Source organism: Cucurbita moschata, unplaced genomic scaffold (assembly GCF_002738365.1).
Source record: "Cucurbita moschata cultivar Rifu unplaced genomic scaffold, Cmos_1.0 Cmo_Scf00007, whole genome shotgun sequence".
Taxonomy (NCBI): domain Eukaryota; kingdom Viridiplantae; phylum Streptophyta; class Magnoliopsida; order Cucurbitales; family Cucurbitaceae; genus Cucurbita; species Cucurbita moschata.
The window spans coordinates 4,736,342-4,755,050 of record NW_019268523.1 but is presented as its reverse complement, the minus strand read 5'-3'; the positions used below and the strand labels follow the sequence as shown (position 1 = coordinate 4,755,050).

General features: G+C 35.6%; 1 protein-coding gene across 2 annotated transcripts in view; it reads right to left on the bottom strand.

The window, feature by feature from the left end:
- LOC111444859 (THO complex subunit 2-like) overlaps positions 1-18,709 on the bottom strand; it is a 35,282-nt gene that overhangs the window by 4,853 nt on the left and 11,720 nt on the right. For both annotated transcript variants that reach the window (XM_023082946.1, XM_023082947.1), the window contains 16 exons: positions 18,217-18,292; positions 15,280-15,473; positions 9,484-9,564; positions 9,204-9,414; positions 8,890-9,135; positions 8,384-8,464; positions 8,179-8,298; positions 8,030-8,089; positions 7,809-7,936; positions 4,024-4,120; positions 3,775-3,903; positions 2,935-3,038; positions 2,124-2,304; positions 1,741-1,919; positions 580-1,186; positions 332-436 (listed from right to left, as the gene is read on the bottom strand). In XM_023082946.1, coding sequence (XP_022938714.1) covers positions 332-436; positions 580-1,186; positions 1,741-1,919; positions 2,124-2,304; positions 2,935-3,038; positions 3,775-3,903; positions 4,024-4,120; positions 7,809-7,936; positions 8,030-8,089; positions 8,179-8,298; positions 8,384-8,464; positions 8,890-9,135; positions 9,204-9,414; positions 9,484-9,564; positions 15,280-15,473; positions 18,217-18,292 — 2,599 coding nt within the window. The remainder of the gene's footprint in view (positions 1-331; positions 437-579; positions 1,187-1,740; positions 1,920-2,123; positions 2,305-2,934; positions 3,039-3,774; positions 3,904-4,023; positions 4,121-7,808; positions 7,937-8,029; positions 8,090-8,178; positions 8,299-8,383; positions 8,465-8,889; positions 9,136-9,203; positions 9,415-9,483; positions 9,565-15,279; positions 15,474-18,216; positions 18,293-18,709) is intronic.

The following is an 18,709-nucleotide window of genomic DNA, read 5'->3' as shown; positions in this document are numbered from 1 at the left end:
GGGGGGGGGGGGGGGGGGGGGGGGGGGGGGGGGGGGGGGGGGGGGGGGGGGGGGGGGGGGGGGGGGGGGGGGGGGGGGGGGGGGGGGGGGGGGGGGGGGGGGGGGGGGGGGGGGGGGGGGGGGGGGATCCACCATTACACCATAACTAGTTAATGTATTAGAAATATTTTTTTCCCACCAATGCATTTCCTCTATATATATATCAAGCGATGCCGTCTCATACAACTTAATCCTAAACATGAACAGGCAATCTATTATCAAACTTCATTAAAATGTAAATCGTAATGAAACAGAAGAATTAAGATGAAAATAGTAGAAATTCAAAATGTACCTTGATGAACTGGCCGTACGTTACTCTTTGGCTGTTTGGATACCTATAATAGACAGCAAATCCAGGCATATTTCCACATTCACGTTCATAAATGGATTCATCACTCTGACAAAACGATTGATCAACATGAACAACTGAAGATGGGGAAGAATCCAGTAACAGAATTCAAGCAGTTTACCGAATGATGTATAACTTTTTAACTTCAATTGGTCTCCAGCATGATAAAGAAAGATAAAGTAATTAATTACCTTCCAATGATAAGCTATCTTTAGTGTCTCATATAAAAACCTCCCAAGCCTGCCTGCTTCATATTCCGTACAGCAGCATATCATGGGTTGCAAGGTTTTACATATCAAAACATCAATATGGTTGACTGTATTGAAAAATGGTGTTCCAAGGGAATGAAGAGTGTGCACAAACATAGCACAGTAGACAGCGTCAGGCATGCTGAATGTACAGCGGGGAAAAATACAACGCTGAAGGAACTCCATGTTAATTTTCAAAGTATCAGGACAGGAGCTCAACCATTTATCCTTTTCACGAGAAAGTCGTCTACGAACTGATGCAACATTTTCTTCATGCTTAACAAGTTCATTGGACAGGCGATCAAGAGATTCTTGAATTCTTTCTTTGTCTTTCTTCCTTTTATTGATTGCAGAACTTGAGTTATCAGAAAGCTCTTCTAAAGCTTTAAGAGCAGAATGCTGCTTAGCAATTTCAGTTTCATATCTACTCCGAGGAACATAAAGATCATAGAGGGTGAGACCCCAAAATGTAGTAAAGAGATCTGGAGACAAGCTATTCCAAGCTTTTGGAGGCAACATAGACTTTACAGTATCGAGCAGATCTGACCACCTACGAAAATAGAAGCTAAAGAAAATCAGAAACTATACCATCAAAATCATAAATTCTATTTTGTTAAAACAAGTCTTGACTATAAGCGTTAAGAGTAGTGTGGCATTTCTGTACGTCAAAATTCTTATGAGTTCTCTGAATGAAAAAAGAAGAGGATACAAGGAGAGATTATACTACTAAAAATTTGAGGGAGAGAGTAAAATAGTGAAAGAGTTGGAAGTCGGGGGAAAAATGACAATTCTCAGAAGCACTTTATTATGTACTAAATAATCAAAGACAGATCATTTTGATTCTTTTCCCACATCCTATATTAGTAGTAAGGAACTATCATTTCCTATTTGATCCCTATGAATTCCATATTCGAAGTTGCAATCGGATCTATTCATTAAAAGGAAATCCATTCGATTTCTAAAAAGGATTATTGCGCATAGTTTAATCAAAATATTGAAGAAATTGAACAAGAAACTCTTACATTTATGTCTCTAAAGTTAAAAGAGCAAAGAAGTGAAAGCATGTAAGAAAAATGAGAACTTCCAAAAAAATAGTTCACTTACCTCACAAGTTTCTGTGAAGAACCAAGATCCAAAACGACATCAGCAGAACATTCTGCAGGTTCCAGATCAGAATTATTGCCAGCAACAGTTGCATCATTACCATCCAGTGGCCAGAAGATATCAGAACCACCTTGACACTTAAATAGTCTCATTATTGGCCGATATATCAGGAAAGCAACCTACAAAAAGGAGAAAGAGTCAAACTAGAAGTACCTTAAGAGCATGCAAAAGAACTATAAAGCAGAATATATTTTGAGAATTTACATCTCATAAATAAAGGATAGACAAATATCAAGAGTAGTTCAATGATGAGAAAAAACCAACGAGAAAAAGAAAAAAAAAAAAAGGAAGAAACCCAAGAACCCAGAAACCTGCACACTGACCTCGGGATCTAGGTGATAAAGATGGGCAAGTTCATTGAGTGAGGGAATCAACTGAGCATAAGCAGATGCTGGCGTAACTGCACTACAAAGAAATTCCACATATTGAAGCAGAGTTCCATGACATCTATCAAACTGCTCGCTGACCATCTTTATGTAAGGAGCATCTGCATTTATAACAACCCTGAAGGGAAATAAATCATTCGTTAGACCATGCATTCAAAGCACTGAGATACCGCTAAGAATTTGATAGTTAGAACCGAGTGGGGGGAAAAATAAGAGAAAAGAAAAGAAATGAGAGATAACCAAGTAGGGGGAAAAATAAGAGAAAACAAAAGAAAAGAAATAAGAGATAGGACCAAAGACGGATAAAACAAAATTACAGTTATCTCAAATGATTGAATTATGATAATCTTACAGCAAGATCACTGGTAATGGAAATCATAATTGAATAGCACTGCTAGAAGGCACAATAATGACACCATGGACAGCCCACTCGGGAGTTAACTGGATATAGGACCCTTTAGACCTTTTCTTTTTTTTGGATGAGAAACAAAAAGGGTGGGGGTATGACCTCTTTCCTCATTAATATAATATGTAATGGTTTGGGGGAATGATAGAAACTTTTCAAATGTTTATTCAAAAATAGCATCAATCCCCCAACCCCTACATATTATATTAAAGAGAAAAAGGTCATACCCAACCCCCGATTGACGTATGAAATTTACAAAACAAAGAAGGGAGGCTTCCTGTTATCATGCAGAAAAATAAATGTCCTTATATTTTGCATACTACAGGGTGTAATAAAGCATACACTGAACGGTGTTGAGCAATAAGTAGCAAAAGGGGGACCGCCAATTTTGGTTCATCCTTAGGAAGCAACGAGTCACGCAGTCTGTTGCTCGACTTGATCAACGCCTGCATTATACAAGACGGCAAACAGCAAAATACTGAAAGTTCTATATAGTTGTACTTTTCTTCTGACAAAAAAATGATTGATAGCAGGCCATCATATATCAAACAAAAGAAGAATGATTTAATAACTCCAAATTAATCAACAAACCCTCATGCTTTGCAGTACAAATGGAAAATAACTTTCAGATAAGTGTGTAAAATCACAAACAATAATAAAAATGATAATGATAAAGAGTGTAGTATCAAAAATAGAACATAAGAAGAATTTGGTCTAAAAATCTATAAATATACATTAATCTGATGACAGTATGTCTAGACAACATCAGTAGTTTTTCTAACAGCGTGGGTCAGACTAAAACACACTAGCTCTTTGAACCTTGCATTTTTGGAAATGCATGCTTCTTAAAACAATGGACCCAATCGTTGAAAAATATCCTCTTCTTTCTCCTTTATATAAGAAAACTCTTGGATCTGACATATATATACATACATACATACATACATATATATACATACATACATATATATATATATATATATATATATATATATATATATATATATATATATATTCATTTGAAGTGCAAAATTGCTTTTATCCAAAAACTCCTAACTTGCTACCACAGAACACATAAGGATTCAAGGTCTCTACAGTCTTCTATTTTTACATCCTTCAATGATAATCAGTTTCGAATTAAGCAAGGGAAGAAGAAAATTATATTGGCCATCAACTGAATACCTTGTTATTTCGTGTAACTCCAAAAGAAGTTGCCTGAAAACGTAGGGTCTCACTTCCTGCCATAGCATCCAACTGTTCCTCAGTCAGGTTTTCTGTGTATTGGACATTAGCCATTTGTTGAACAAGCTCCTGATTACATTACAAAACCATATCTAAGTCCGTATAAAAGTAACAAAATATGGTGGTAAAATATCTAAATATTGGGCCATGTGACTTGCACAAAGCACCACGTCTAGATCTGAGAAGTACCTGCAGGAGAACAAGCTCAATTCCTTGGCCTTTTTTTAACTGATTGACAAGATACTGAAACAAACCCCTTAGTTCCATAGATGGGTACTTTTTACACCTAGAAACAGAAAAAGGTCAAAAAAAGTTGGCAATAAATTTATGATCTGTGGGAGACAAATTTGCAAAATATCTGCATGCGCAACAAGTATACTTTTGCTATCTACATTCAGATGATAAAATAAGTAAAAGTTTATAGAAATCAATGTTCCTTGAAAAAAATTGTTTAAATAAAATGACCTAGTTTAGACTGCTACAGCACATTTAAAATCCAGTTTTACCATGTTACTGAGTGTCCCAATAAAAACTGCTGCATTGTATGTAAGTATGAACGTTTAAAGCCAAACATACATTTGCTAACATCAGAATGCACGAAAATCTCCTGGATTTACAACTGAGAATTATAACAAAAGAAAGCTCCTTGGTGATATAAATGAAATTTACATAAGAGGTAGAGGATGAAAAGCGCAAAAGAAACCAGCAATTGCTCTACATAGAACACATTGACTAACTACAACACGGATTTGATCTAATACACTAATATAATTTTTATGCATTCCAGCTAAATTCCTCAACACAGCACAGAAACCATTCAACCAAATGCTCAATCCTATCTTTGAATCTGAGGCCTCATAACTCTTTCTTTTTCTTTTTCTTTTTTTTTTTTTTTCCTTTTTAAGGAGAACCAAACTTTTTCAATGATAGATGAAAGAAAAGAAAAAAAAATGTTCAAGGAGTTGAGTCCTAATGGGAGAGAAAAGGACAAGCAACCAAAACAATAAAGGAAGAGCCCAAAAATTTAGAATGTATTTAGAGGTAGAAGAAAAGGGAAATAAAATATCAAAAATATCAAAAAGGGCTACTCCATTGAGTCGCGACTGGAAAAGAAGAAACAAACAATCAAAATATCTAAGTTCTTATGTTCTTTTTTTTTTTTTTTTTTTTTTGCAAACACAGACCAGATTGGATAAGGGAAGATCCTGAGGTTCCACTAAGTTTGTCGGTTTTATCATCATCTATGCCACCTATAGTGTTTGAGAACAAATACTTGGATCTTTTTTAGGGATTTTTCAACCTCCACAGTACCTTACATAATTTGGGAAGGACAGGATCACCTTGAAATTAGTAAGACACAACCAAAATATGTTAAAAATCCCGGTAACTGATTTGACATGACTTCAATGCATGAAGAAGTGACAACGCCACATGAAAACTTAAGGAATTTGCAATATATATTGTCAAGGAAACATGTTTTACAACTTTCAGCATCATGCATAAGTAGCACAAGAAATTATATACAATCACATGGAAAATAGCCTCAAAACTTTATTAGTTTTTCTTATTTTCGAAGAAGCACTTCTGTTAAGATTAAAAAAAAACAAAAAAAAAATTGTAACAGAACAGAAGATGACCGAGGTACTCTCATCAAAACATACGAGTATTTAAAACAATGAAAAATGTGATGACAAAATTGACTCGTAGAGAAAAACTCTAAAGGCCTGGTTTCAATTCAAGATAACTTTTAAATAGTGCAATCATTTCTTTTTCTTTTTTTAATAATTAGGGATGCATATAAAACATGCAGTTCAAATTGCTTTGCGATAGTGCAATTATATTTCTCTTGCTTTGTTAATACTATGTATGTACATAACATGATTGCCTACGGAGTAAAAGAAAAAAAAGAAAAAAGAAAAAAGCAAATTTCATATCCCAATTAAATCATTCCCACTCCTTGGATGTCTGACCCGCCTCAAAACCCTCAAGAAGATTCGAATAAGAATCTCAAATAAAAAATAGCGGCACAGCACTTCTGATTGATCCTAATCAGTTTCTATTTTACTTCAGTTGCTCCTCCAATCCCTTTTTAAATATCCAGTATGCTTTTCTCAAAAAGCATAGCATACACTGAATAAATGGCCATGGAAGTGTGACACCCGAGTAGGATGGGTACAGAAATGAATCGAGACCACATCTAAATGTGAGGGATCTAAGGATAGGATAGCTAAGAAAAGTTAAAAAGAATTGGAAGTCACTAACAAGGTGCACCTTTCTTTTCGGTAGCCCAGGGGATAATCTTCAATCTTAGAAGCGAGGAATAGGTAACCTGACCATGTCACAGGAGATGCAAGGGAATGTCGGGACACACAAGTGCCAAATCCATATTCCAGATCGTGATCCGAATCCTGAGGATGAATCGGGACAGAAAGAACCCGACTTGTCATAAAGTGGGCAATCGAAGTAGGCAAATAAACTAGAATTTCCTTGATGAACAGCCCATTGTAAAATTTCATGCTTGAGCACGAACTATTTGTGCCTAGCTGGAATATAAAATTTTCTACAGGTAAAAGGCAAGTCAAAATTTCAAAATCCTCAAGGAAATTGACAGCAGGGGAAGTTGAAGCAATCAAAATTGATAAAAATCTTCAAAATAACTAATCCATTTGTAATTCTTCAACTCTAAGGTCAAACTAACATCTTCATGCGATTCATTATAATCAAGGAACTCCACATCCTAATCAGTTTCTGAAAGTCGGGAAATTTGTCCTTCGCAAGAGCAGTTAATAGCACTTCTCTTTAAAATTTCAACCACTCTGAAGCCAATGCAGTCAACAAAATAACGATTCACCTCCCATTTTTACTGAATTAGCTACATCCTAAACCCCTTTCACATAACTGAACCTTGCTACCCCTTTCACATGTAAGGTCATATAAACTAATTACTCCCTTCCACATAACTTAACCCTGCTACCCCTTTCACACGTAAGGTTATATAAACTAATTAGCCTTAAATGCCACGTATGTAGTTCACAGAACATGTCCAAGGAATCAAGCTTATGTAGTTGGAATAGATCTGACATGGCTAATCAAGGTAAAAATGTTGAGTTTGTAAGGTCACATAAACTAATTAGCCTTAAATGCCACGTAAGTAGTTCACAGAACATATCCAAGGAATCAAGCTTATGTAGTTGGAATAGATCTGACTAGCTAATCAGGGTAAAAAGGTTGAGTTGTCCATAACGTCCTCATTTTAATTAATCAACCTCTGCGGGGTGCAGCAACCTGTATTAAAGTATGGAATTCCAGGTATAACCACGGACAAATATCATGAAAAAACTAGGACAGTGATGCATACAAAAGCAACAATTGAAAACTATAACTGATTAATTATCACCGAAAGCAGAAAAGAATTAGAACACAAAAACTCAAATATACCAGGAACAACCCAAACGTTTGAACCAGCATTCAGCTAATAGCATGGACATTTCCCCTAGACCGAAGATAAATAGACAACTCTGTAATTAACGTCCATCTCTTACATAGTTCCAAGGATTAAAATACATTGTCAATCTAGATATCGGGATTCCAATTTCAAGAATATATCGATGGTTATATCGATAAAATTATTGATATCAATGGATATTCTGTAAATCAAAAAATTATTTAAGTTAATAAGTTGTTCTCAATTTCAAACTAAATTAGAAATCCTGTTGTTAGTATTTGTAATCACATTGGGATTAATAGATGACATTTTTATTTTCATTCCATGGGTATTTATAAAAGATATAAGAGATAAGAGATTAATCTTCATTCTTGATGTTGAACACTGATATATATCAGATATTGAGAGATATTTGAATCCTCCTATAATTGATAGGAAGTTTCCTAAAAGGTAAAAGCACATCCTCAAAGGCAGAAATCAGCCTAAAGAAAACTCGATGTTTAATATGGGAAAGAAAAGATAGACGTACAGGTGACCCCAAAATGAAGCTAATGATTGGAGCCAATCTGAGAGATTAAGGCCGTCATCCTTCAACTTATCACGCCCTCCTTGTGCCAAACGTTCAATCACAACATATTCCAATATGTCATACTCAAGCTGCATAAATAATATGGGGAAAAAGCTTATTAAAAAATCTCAAAAATGAATAGTTTACCTAGTGTATCGATGGAAATACAGAATAGTACACACCTGAGTCAGATACTTGAATGCATCTACTACAGGAGTAATCATATCCCTATATGCCTCGATCTGCAGAATGTCATTTCAAACATGATCTCTACTCTAAGAAACTGGAAGGCAAGATATATCTAATTGCATGTAGCAAAATCAAACAACACCTGGTGTACTATTGTACGAAGGACAGTCATTGGATTCGCATGAGCAAGTTTTGCAACCATCCTACCCAATTGCTTCAAATTTTCTTTAGCCAACCGCTTCAAAATCCTTCGTGTGTCCAACTGAGAAGTAGTTTGATCGTGGCTTACATGATTCTGAACTATTACAGAGGAGAATCCAAAAATAATTATATCAATTAACAAGTACCTTAGCCGTCTGCCTTGCAGCCAAAACCATTGGAATCTTCTCATCATCTTTCTCCCATTCACCATATAAACGATATCGCACCTAGTAATGCAAGATATTTTATATCAAAAGCACTCATACAGATTTGGACTATAATACAGGAGTAATAATTAAATTCTTACGCTACAAAATCAGCCACATAGGATAAAAACAAAATAGCACCAATCTCGTTGAAAATTCAAGTTTCAAGTGAAGGGGAGGATTAGTGGCAAGCCAAAGTTTGTGCAATGTTGTCGAGTTTGTGGGGGAAATGAACAATAGAACCTTTAGAAGAGAGGAGAGGGGTCCTTGTGATGCATGTACCGCACTAGGTTGTTTCTCTTTGGGCATCAGTGATGAGGTTTATTTTGTCATTATTTGTTCCATCTCATTTTACTTGATTGGAATTCCTTTCAAATTTCAAGGTTTTCAGTTATTAATAATATAATTCTTCAATAAAAGAAAATGGTACTAACGCAATGGTCTACCTCATATGGAAGAAGATTCATTACTTCCCATATTCCTTGACCAACAGCTGGATTGGCAGGTATCAACTGTAAAGAAGGAAGTAGGCACGTTCCTAAGGCTTCCTCAATCTTCAACCTTGCTTCCTTTAAGTGAAGATGAGGAGCCCGGTTTCCAGCTAGGATGCCAAATTCAGGATTCAGACCACTTTCCATACTGTTGACAAACTCAATTGCCGACATATAATAGCCTCTAAGCACTCTACAAACCTGCAAAAATTTACGAATAGAAAAATTAGGTTGGAAAATTGAAGGATAGTGAGTGGTGAACGAATTACCTTCTGTAGCAGAATTGTATCACGATAGAGATAAGGTCCAGCAGCGGCAAGCATCTGGAATAATTCCCTTGGAAGATCTATAAAAGTACCACCCACCGGCAAACTTGTAGTGCCTATAGTATCAATACTAGTTCCTGAGTATGCCCCCAAGCTCTGATAAGGATTTTGACGGACAATAGAATATGCAGAGGAGATTGATTCTTCAATGAGCCTAAGCACACACCAAAAGAAAATTTATACCGGAATCCAGACTTATATTTAGGCATCAAATCAGAATTACCTAAACAAGCTGTTACAAATTGGAAGATGCTCCACAGGATTGAGAGGTGAAAGCCGATCAAACAGTATGTGTGCATGATACCTGACAGGAAAAAAAAAATAAAGCTAATAAAGTCTTCAATTTTTTTGGTTAAGAGGTGAGAGCTTCAATTTTTCTTTTATTGGATATGAAAATTATAAGAGACTAAAGGCATACAAAAAGATGATGAGACTTCACAAAAAGCCAAGGGAATTACAAAAAGATTTCCCAACTGGCATAGACGGCAAATCAAAATTAAGAAAACACTTACAAAGTAGAGCACCAAGTAGAATCAAGAAGTTTGACAAGATACCCAATAAAGTAAAAACCAGAGAATGTAGACTTCAAATTGCCGAAGGATTCATTAGAATATAGCAACGAGTAACAGCAATCGAGACAAGATATGTGGTTTCCTCATTCAAACATATAAAGTAAACTGTATATGTTCTTCAAAGTGAAGTGCATAATCTAGTTGGATAGGGGAAAAAAACATCAACTAACATCAACTAACATTTGTTGACATTGAGATTGTTTAACTTTAATGTCGATACTATTTTTTATTTATCCATGCCTGTCTAGGTAATGGAAACTACATGTTAATCTTTGTAAACGTTTGTACTAAACTCCCTAACATAATTTGAAAGATACTCTTCACAATTTCAAGCAAAAAGAAGGTCCAGCACGCGTCATAGATCTTGTCCGATCCCTCATGACTAATCAAATTACCCATCATTCTCAATAAGGTTTCTTGTTTGTAAGAAAAAGACTAACATCTTTCAACCATGCATGTAGCTTAACTTGAGGTGGTTCATCCGTTTTTTTTTTTTCACAAAAATCTTGAGAAAAAAAAAAGAAAGAATACATAGACATAAAAAAGCTATCAACAAAAGGGAGCACCAGAAATGGCTCGAGATAAAGCAAACTACGACCTAATAAATAATTTAAAAAAAGACATGACCCATGACCAAAGCCCAGAGAGAAATGTGGAACCTAGCAAGAGATCACAAATAGCTCGAGTTCTTCTCAACACCTCAAGTCTATTCTCTCAACCAATTGATTTTATAATAAAGCACATACCCAACTTGTCTCAAAAGACTACCCTTCTATCTAAAAAAACAGATGGATAAGGAACTCCATGATTACCTCGCTTAGGTCTCAGGTCTCCATTATGAACTTCAATTTTTATTGATTGATGAAAGTGAAGAAAATTTTATAGAGATAATCTCAAAAGGGGAAAGAAAAGAAAAACAAAGAGAGCCATCAAAACTAAAAACTTAAACCCAAAACTAAAACCCGTAGGGGCTAGAAACACCAACAATAATCATAACGGCTGCAACATGGAGTATGCTTAAAGAAAGAAATACAAAGACACCAAAAAATAAAAAACAGTCACTTCACAACAGCAAGAAGAACAAAGCTACGGTAGATCAAGCAAAAACAGCAATATACATAACTCATTGAGACAGAAGACAAAAACTTGAATAAACAACAGAACCACAGGTAGAATTATTGACTGAGACAACCTCTCCAAATGTGAGAAAGGCCACAGACACAAAGGAACCAAAAGAAGGCATCACATAGCCACTTAGAAAGAATGACTCCTAATAGAGATAGCAGCAGCCTGTATACTTGAAAACAATCTTCACCAGAAATAAACCAAACAATTTCGGTTTCTGAAAACTTTTCACCCCAAAAGCAATGCTACAACAATAAGATGTTCTTCACGCCAACAAAAGCTGAAAACCATACTGAGTTGGAAACAAAAACAGCTCACTGGATCAGTAAACAAGAACAGACAAGCTAACAACCATCACAAAGCCTGAAGAGCCAACAGCCATCCCAAAGCCACTAATGAATTTGAGACAAACAACGGACTTCATAATTCTTCGGCATTAATCTCATATATCTCAAGGCCACAAATGTACATGTGATGGCGACTCATCATATGATTTCTTTGCAGAACTGTAAATTACCCTCCAGAAAAAAGATTGCAAAGACCCCCTTCAATAGCTTTGTCAGAAGAGATCTCCTCTGTCCCACTTCCAATTAGAAAATTCAGCTCCAAGTCATAACTACTAGTATTACCCACAAATTCCAAATCTCAATCCAAATCATCGGAATTCTAATATTTTTTTTGTTGGCTCATTTGATGAATAGATCACGTCCTGAGAGACATTATCAGCTAGAGGTAATGAAGAATTGAAAGATGTTGATTGAGAAATGTACTAGGAATGCTTCTTATTTGAGGCCTTACCCTTCCGGTTGGATCTCTTTTCAGAAAAAAAAAAAAAAACCCCAATAAGTTGGTGCATTTTTCTTCTAATAAATCTTGATTAGTGGCTTTATCCATCACTAAATTTGAAAATATAGAATTTGAGGTGGGTGTGCTCTTTTTCCTCGTATAGTAAGAGGAAATGCTCTAATAAAAGTATTTTTTATATGCTTGACACCCTCAAAAATAGGGCAAAACTCATCGTATCTCTTTGATGGACATGATATCAACTACATCATCAAATGCTTTTGATGCAGAATCCTTGTCAACCAAAAAGGAGAATGAATGCTGGGAAAAAATTGTCTTCCAAAACAAAATAAGAATGCTTTAAATCTAGGGCATTAATTGGGTCTTCACCAACTACTTCTTAGCCTGAATCTAATAAAGGCTTTTCATCTTCGAAATACACTTTGTATACCAATGAAGTCCAAGGGATTCGAAAAATCATTTGAAGTTTTTTAAATGTATCTGGAGGATACAATGGAAAAACGTCTCCAAACCTAAGACAAGAGTTTCCCCTGAACATATCTGGAATCTTGATAGTTGTTTGAATAAATCCACACAAGTTCTTTACCACAAGTTTTATTTACCTCAATATAAGTGGTATAAGTTGTAAAGATACGATCTCCCATTGATTCAAATGTACTTCTTTCCCAAGATTGTAAAGATACGTTCTAGGTAGCAACCCAACCCACCATATCCTTAAACAAAATCTTGAATACTATGTTTTTCATTAGACCATTTTATAATTTTCAGATGAAATTGCCCAAAGACCTTTCATCACTCTGTGTACCCAAACCACTAAAGTATACCCAAAGATCTTTCACTCTCCAAGTCGACCATTAAAGGATTAAGAAGTAAAAGACCCCAAAAATATCTTCTAGAACCTTCTTAATACTCATCCACTTTTCATGATCAAATAGTCTAGTTTACTAGTGTTTTGAAAGGTTCCTTAACATGCACCTAGGCAATAATCACTGGACTCGCACCTCACCTTAAAAAAGACGAGACACACCAAAGAAGGTACACATTAAACGCACACCTTTTGTGAGGCCCTAAGGCTCAAAGCCCTAGGCTTTAGGGTTTTTTCCTTACTTCAAAAAACTAACAAACTCAAAACAACCTTGCGTATAAGGTTTTTCTTCTTTACTAACTAAAAAAGATAAAATCTACCAATTCTAAATGCAAAAATCCTTGTGCTTAGGGTCTTTTCGTCATATTCCTAGTTCAAATATGTTTTCTTTTCCTTATGTTTTATTTTTTTATACTAAACAGTGCGCCTTAGAAAAAAAATTCCACACTATTTATGACGCCTTGCATTTAAGCCCCAGAAGCTATTACACATTATTGTGCCTTGAGCTTTAAAAAACACAGGTCTGTCATACTTCGTTATAATCCATCCACACAAATTCATGATTCTTCTTCACCCAATAATATTGGAAAATTTTCAGGGAGGTAGAATTATCACTCATTACTGAAGCATCATTAGTTTTCACGTTCCTTTTCACAACATCCACAAAACTATTGTGAAAGCTAACTTTCTCTAAGAAGGGGAGTTGTTGGACATGAACCTTGGATCCCATCGAAGGTGGTCCTTTTAACATATCCAACAATGTAAGCCAACCACTTTTAAAATTTCTCATAGGAACAATAATAAACTTCCTTCCACCAGAGAGCAGCCATACAACACAATTGATACGCCAACCTAAAAAAGATTGTCGCTTCCACAAGTGAATCTTACCAATGTAATAACTCCATTTAAGAACCATGCAAACCATCATATATGAGACGTGAGAGAAGTATTACCATCTTATTTTCCAAGTTTTCTATTATGAACATCTAATTTTCCAGCCAAATATAGAAGTGATCCTCATACAACAGCTCTTGTAAATCCATAACCGAACAGAATCCAATCCCCATCAAAAAGTAGTGAACCGAGCGGAAAGACTGTGAATAACCAAAACTAGTGGACTGCAAAATGAGGGACTGAGGCGAGCAACAAAGGGAGTTGAAGATACTGCAAACCCAAATTACCAAAACAAACCTAATGCAAATGGGAACTCCAGAACGAAAGGTGACGGCATGGAAAAGGGAGTCCGAAGACATGATGGACTGTCTCACAGAGAGGACAAGACGACATATTGAGAATGGCAAGCAACACTAACAGAAGAAACGGTGCAGGAGAACTTGCACAGAAACATCCAAGATTGACATTAGAACATTTGAATGCGGCAAAGGCAGGACACAAACCTAGAAAGCACAGACATTATGTTCTTGACGGTGTCATGTTAGACATGCTTTGAACATGAATATATCTAGACACACTATGAACATGTGTCCAACACGCAAAAATGTCCCTTTTTTAAAACAAATTTGGACACATGATGGACACACACATACATGGTATAGACAACAACGTCGGAAAGATGTCAGCGATGACATGTGGTTAGAGACTGGCAATGACAGAGCAGCAGCTAAGTTCATCAACGAGGGAGGGGGTTGGGCAAATGTGTGGACAGGTGGGGAGGGGAGAGGAGAAAAGATTTATTAGGGTTAGGGTTTTATTAAAAGAATTTAGAAAACACTTTAATAAATTTTATTTTGTGTCTTAAATGGGTTGTGGCCTTTTGATTTTATTGGGTTTAACTGGGTTCGTTTGCGGGTTAAACTTTTAACCTAAATTCCATGGACAATCTTCATTCACTTTTTTTTTTAATTTCTTTTAATAGTGAGTAAAAATTAAAGTACCTTGATCGGTTAATATTATTCAAATGCTGAAAAAGAAACGTGTCTATGACATGTCCGTATCCTACATTTTTAAAAAGCTGGCATCCTGTCATGTTTGTGTCCATACTTCTTAGATGCGAACAATTGACAACAAACGAATGGAAGCAGTGTTGCTTTAGCAACGGCTAGGGTTAGGGTTCTTTGGAAGTTTCCTAGTTATTAAAGTTCAACCATTTACTTCCCACATAATTTGTTTAAGCCCTTCCGTTTAAGTTCCATGATTTTTTACAATATCTTCAAACATGCTAAGAATTTCTTGGATATTAGTACCAAGAAGGAACATAGAAACAATTTGATTTCAGTTCACCAAAAATGGAACCGAACATAAGAAAGTTTTACTCTCTTTAAAATTGTTCTAATACCAGAATGTATTTTCCCCAACAAAAAAAACAGACGGGATATATATCCAAGACAAATGGAGAACAAGGGAGGTGAAATATACAACTTAAACATTGACCCAAACCAGAGTATGGTATTGATGTGATACTTTTGGCAGTGTATGAGGTTCGTGTATGGCTACGTCTAAAAGACTATGGTGGCAACCAACTCATGCACAGAAATGTTTTTCGATAAGAACTCATGCAAAGATGTTGACCCAAAGAAGTGGACTGCAACAGGTTACTAGAGCAACGTCAACACCCACATTTCACTCTTACTATCAATCACACAAACAGATACATCATCCCCATATAAGGTTACGGAAATTCAATTTTACGTACCAGTCACCCACAGAAAGAAATCCAGTAAGCAAGCCCAATGTTTGATTGTTTTCCAGCTCTGGAGACCTTTCATTGACTGCCTCACTTTCCATATCAAGAGCAGAAAAAAGATCGATGCTTACATCTCCTTGCTTCTCGTCATCCATCAGGTCCTTTCCAGTTGCCGCAAGATTTATTTTTCCTATTCTGTTAGCCTGTAGAAATTTATTCAAACCCATCATAATATATACAAGAACATAAAAATTGGTTAACCATGCAGAAAAGGAGAACCTGTATTAACAAACTCGAAGCTGTAGTTTAAACTTCCAAGTCACCATAAATACTGGAATCAAATTCCATTTTCAAAGACCCACAATCTAGTGTGTAAAAGCTGCCATGTAGCAGGCTACCTACCTAACAGAGTAACTAGAAAGTAAAGGGAACAACTAACTAACAACTTGAAAGTAACTAATCCAGCAAGGTGATGGCAAGCTATTTAGAGATCAGTACTCTTGCTTGAATAAAGAACACATAAAACTGCCAAAGGACCCTTCCAAACATGAATAAACTGAAAAGTATTCCACTCAGAAGAAAAACAGACGCAACACTAAGGTTCTTTGAAAGCATTGCATAATCAATGTATTGATCCTAAAATCCAATGTTTACAGGTCTCAACCTGATTTCCATAAATTTCAAGCCAACAAAATACAAAGAACATTTTATTCTTTTGAAAATAATGCATGCATTTAATAAATATAATCCCTCAGAGACGCAAGACTAATAGTTACGCTTTGCATCATTATGATATTCCTATGGAGGACTTATCACAAATTAAGCCATAAGAAAGGAACCCAGCTACTCAGCTTCAATTGTAGAGATGTTCTTGGGTAACCAGTGATTAACTTTTTTGTGAACAGTACCCAAAAACTGTGGACCACAATTTTGTCACCTTTATTGAAGAGAATGTTCAAATTTGAGAAACTCCGTTCTCGTGATCAATGAGTTCTTCCAGAAAATTTTGGTTTTTGAAGAAATAGCACTCCAGACCAAGAAAGAACGTTCTAGAATCAAATAAAAATCCATACTGTCCAACAAAAATTGAATGAGAAAATTTCAACAGTTCCTGGTTTACTGGTCAAGAATGCATACTTCATAAACATTGCAACCCTAGTTCAACTCATTGTATAACAGATTGAATCAAGAGAGCTAAGGTCTATTGTAGTCCACAATTCTTTTCTTTAAGGACTGTTAACCATTCCCTTCTTAGTCGAGAAACAAAACAACAAATGATATAATTTTTTAACAAATTCCTTTAATGATTTTGTTAGTCATATAAATGTCATCTGAGGCAAAGAGCCCAAAAAAATACATTACAGTTATTTAAGGGGCTTGATTTTCTAGATTATTTCATAAAAAATAGTAATTTGATTGTGTCCACATTTCTTTTTTCTTTTTAAAGGATTAATGAAACACTTTTCATTGCCTTAGTGAAAAATATTCAAGTTGATACATCCTGAGAGTTTATTAAATAAAACACCCAAAGCATACTGTACATCTCATCAGGAGATTACAAAAAACACACACACACACACACATCACTCACATTAAGGTGCTTGGTTATCCAGATTCTTTCATAAACTTTAGCAATTTAACAGAGTCTACAATAAAATTTATCCAGCTTCTTTCATAAAATTTAGCAATTTAACAGAGTCCACAATATTCTTTTCTTTTCTAAGGAACAATGAAACACTATTTACTGCATTAGTTAAAGTACTCGAATTCGTATGTGCTGAGAGTTCGTGAAAAAAAAAGCACCCAAAACATAATCTATGTCTCATCAGGAGATTAGAAAACAGCACCTCAATTAATGTTAATTGCATGGGAGTACAGTTATAAAAGAATTTGTAACTGCACACCAAGATGATGCAAATTATTTTCCAAAAAGTTCACGTGCATACCATTTCCTCCCAATAATTGTCTTAGACACCACAAATTAGAATTACATTGTACAGTGTAGAAAAAGAACTCAAAAGCGTAAAACGCATCTTCAAAGACCCCCCAATTTCTTTACTTCCAAATTTCCCAAATGAAGGCTTGAGCCCCCAATTTTTCACAAAACCTTTGTTAACTCTTATGTTCCACCTATTTAAAACTTTGATAAGTCACTCCATCACTGAATTTAGCTTACACAAACAACCAAAAAGTCTTCAATAAAAGATGCCAAGACTCTTGAGGCAAAAGTTCATTCGAGAAATAAATGATCGATAGTTTCTTCATCTCCCAAGCACACACTACAAGCCAAAGGAAAAAGGCTCCAATGAGCAACTTCCTCTGCATTCTGCGTTCAAGCATTTATAATCCAAACTCCAAATAAAAATTAATCATCTGGGGTACATTAAACTTCTATATCATATCAATCAATGAAGTTTCAAGCTTGTGGGAACTCAGTCAGTTTGATGAGAGAAGATTTTGTTTTAAAAAAAAAAAAACCCACACATTCTGCCAATCATCACCCAATCTCACTGTATCAATCGGCCCAACCAAGCCTATCTAACTATCAAATTCTCTGTCCATAATGCCTCTTCTAAAACCAAGTTCCCAGTCATTGGTCTCAGGATGATGGGTTCCAACATTTTAAAACTGTAGCATCTTTTTTTATGGAGAGAAGGTAAATGTCCGAGAAAGATTCCTCCAGATAACAGGGACCAAACCACTTGTCTTTCCAAAACTTAATTTGTCACCCTTTTCACTTTGAAGTTTATGATGTTAAAGAAAAAGGCACTGCATTTTCAATCTCAAACCATGGTCCTCTTTTTGAAATTCCCTTGGTTGAGAGGGAAGTCCAGCCTAAGGGATTACACCAATAACTAGCTAGCTCGTGGTGTCCTAATAAAAGTGTAGGTATGATAGATGAAAAATAAAAGTGACTTTGACATAATATTTACTCAATAGCAATACCTCATCAAGTCTTTTGGAAGAAAAGGAATCATAATGTTCAAATGCCTCATCCTCCTTCGGGAGCAGATGTGCATATCTGCAGTAAATAAGACCCAAATGAAAAAATGACAAGGTAAACTACTCAAAGTACAACTTCAAAACTGAAGCACAAGATGATGCAGGGCAAGGTAGAGAAAAACAGAAATAGTGTGCAAGAGATAATGAGTGGAATGTTAATTGTTATTACAAGACTACTTGAATTAATTCCAAAATTAACAAAAAGGGAAGACAAGGCTGGCTTGGTATGCAATCTGGGACTGTTTTATGTTTATACATTCATTGAATCAAAAATATTTGCTTAGCATATTTGATTTTTAGATTAAGTGATCCAAATAGTAGCCAAATCAAAACTGTAATCTGATTTGAAATTTAAAATAAAAAAGTTATTAAATTTCTTAAAGAATCACATTAACTAACTTAGCATCAGGCGAATTAAGCAACCCCCCCCCCCCCC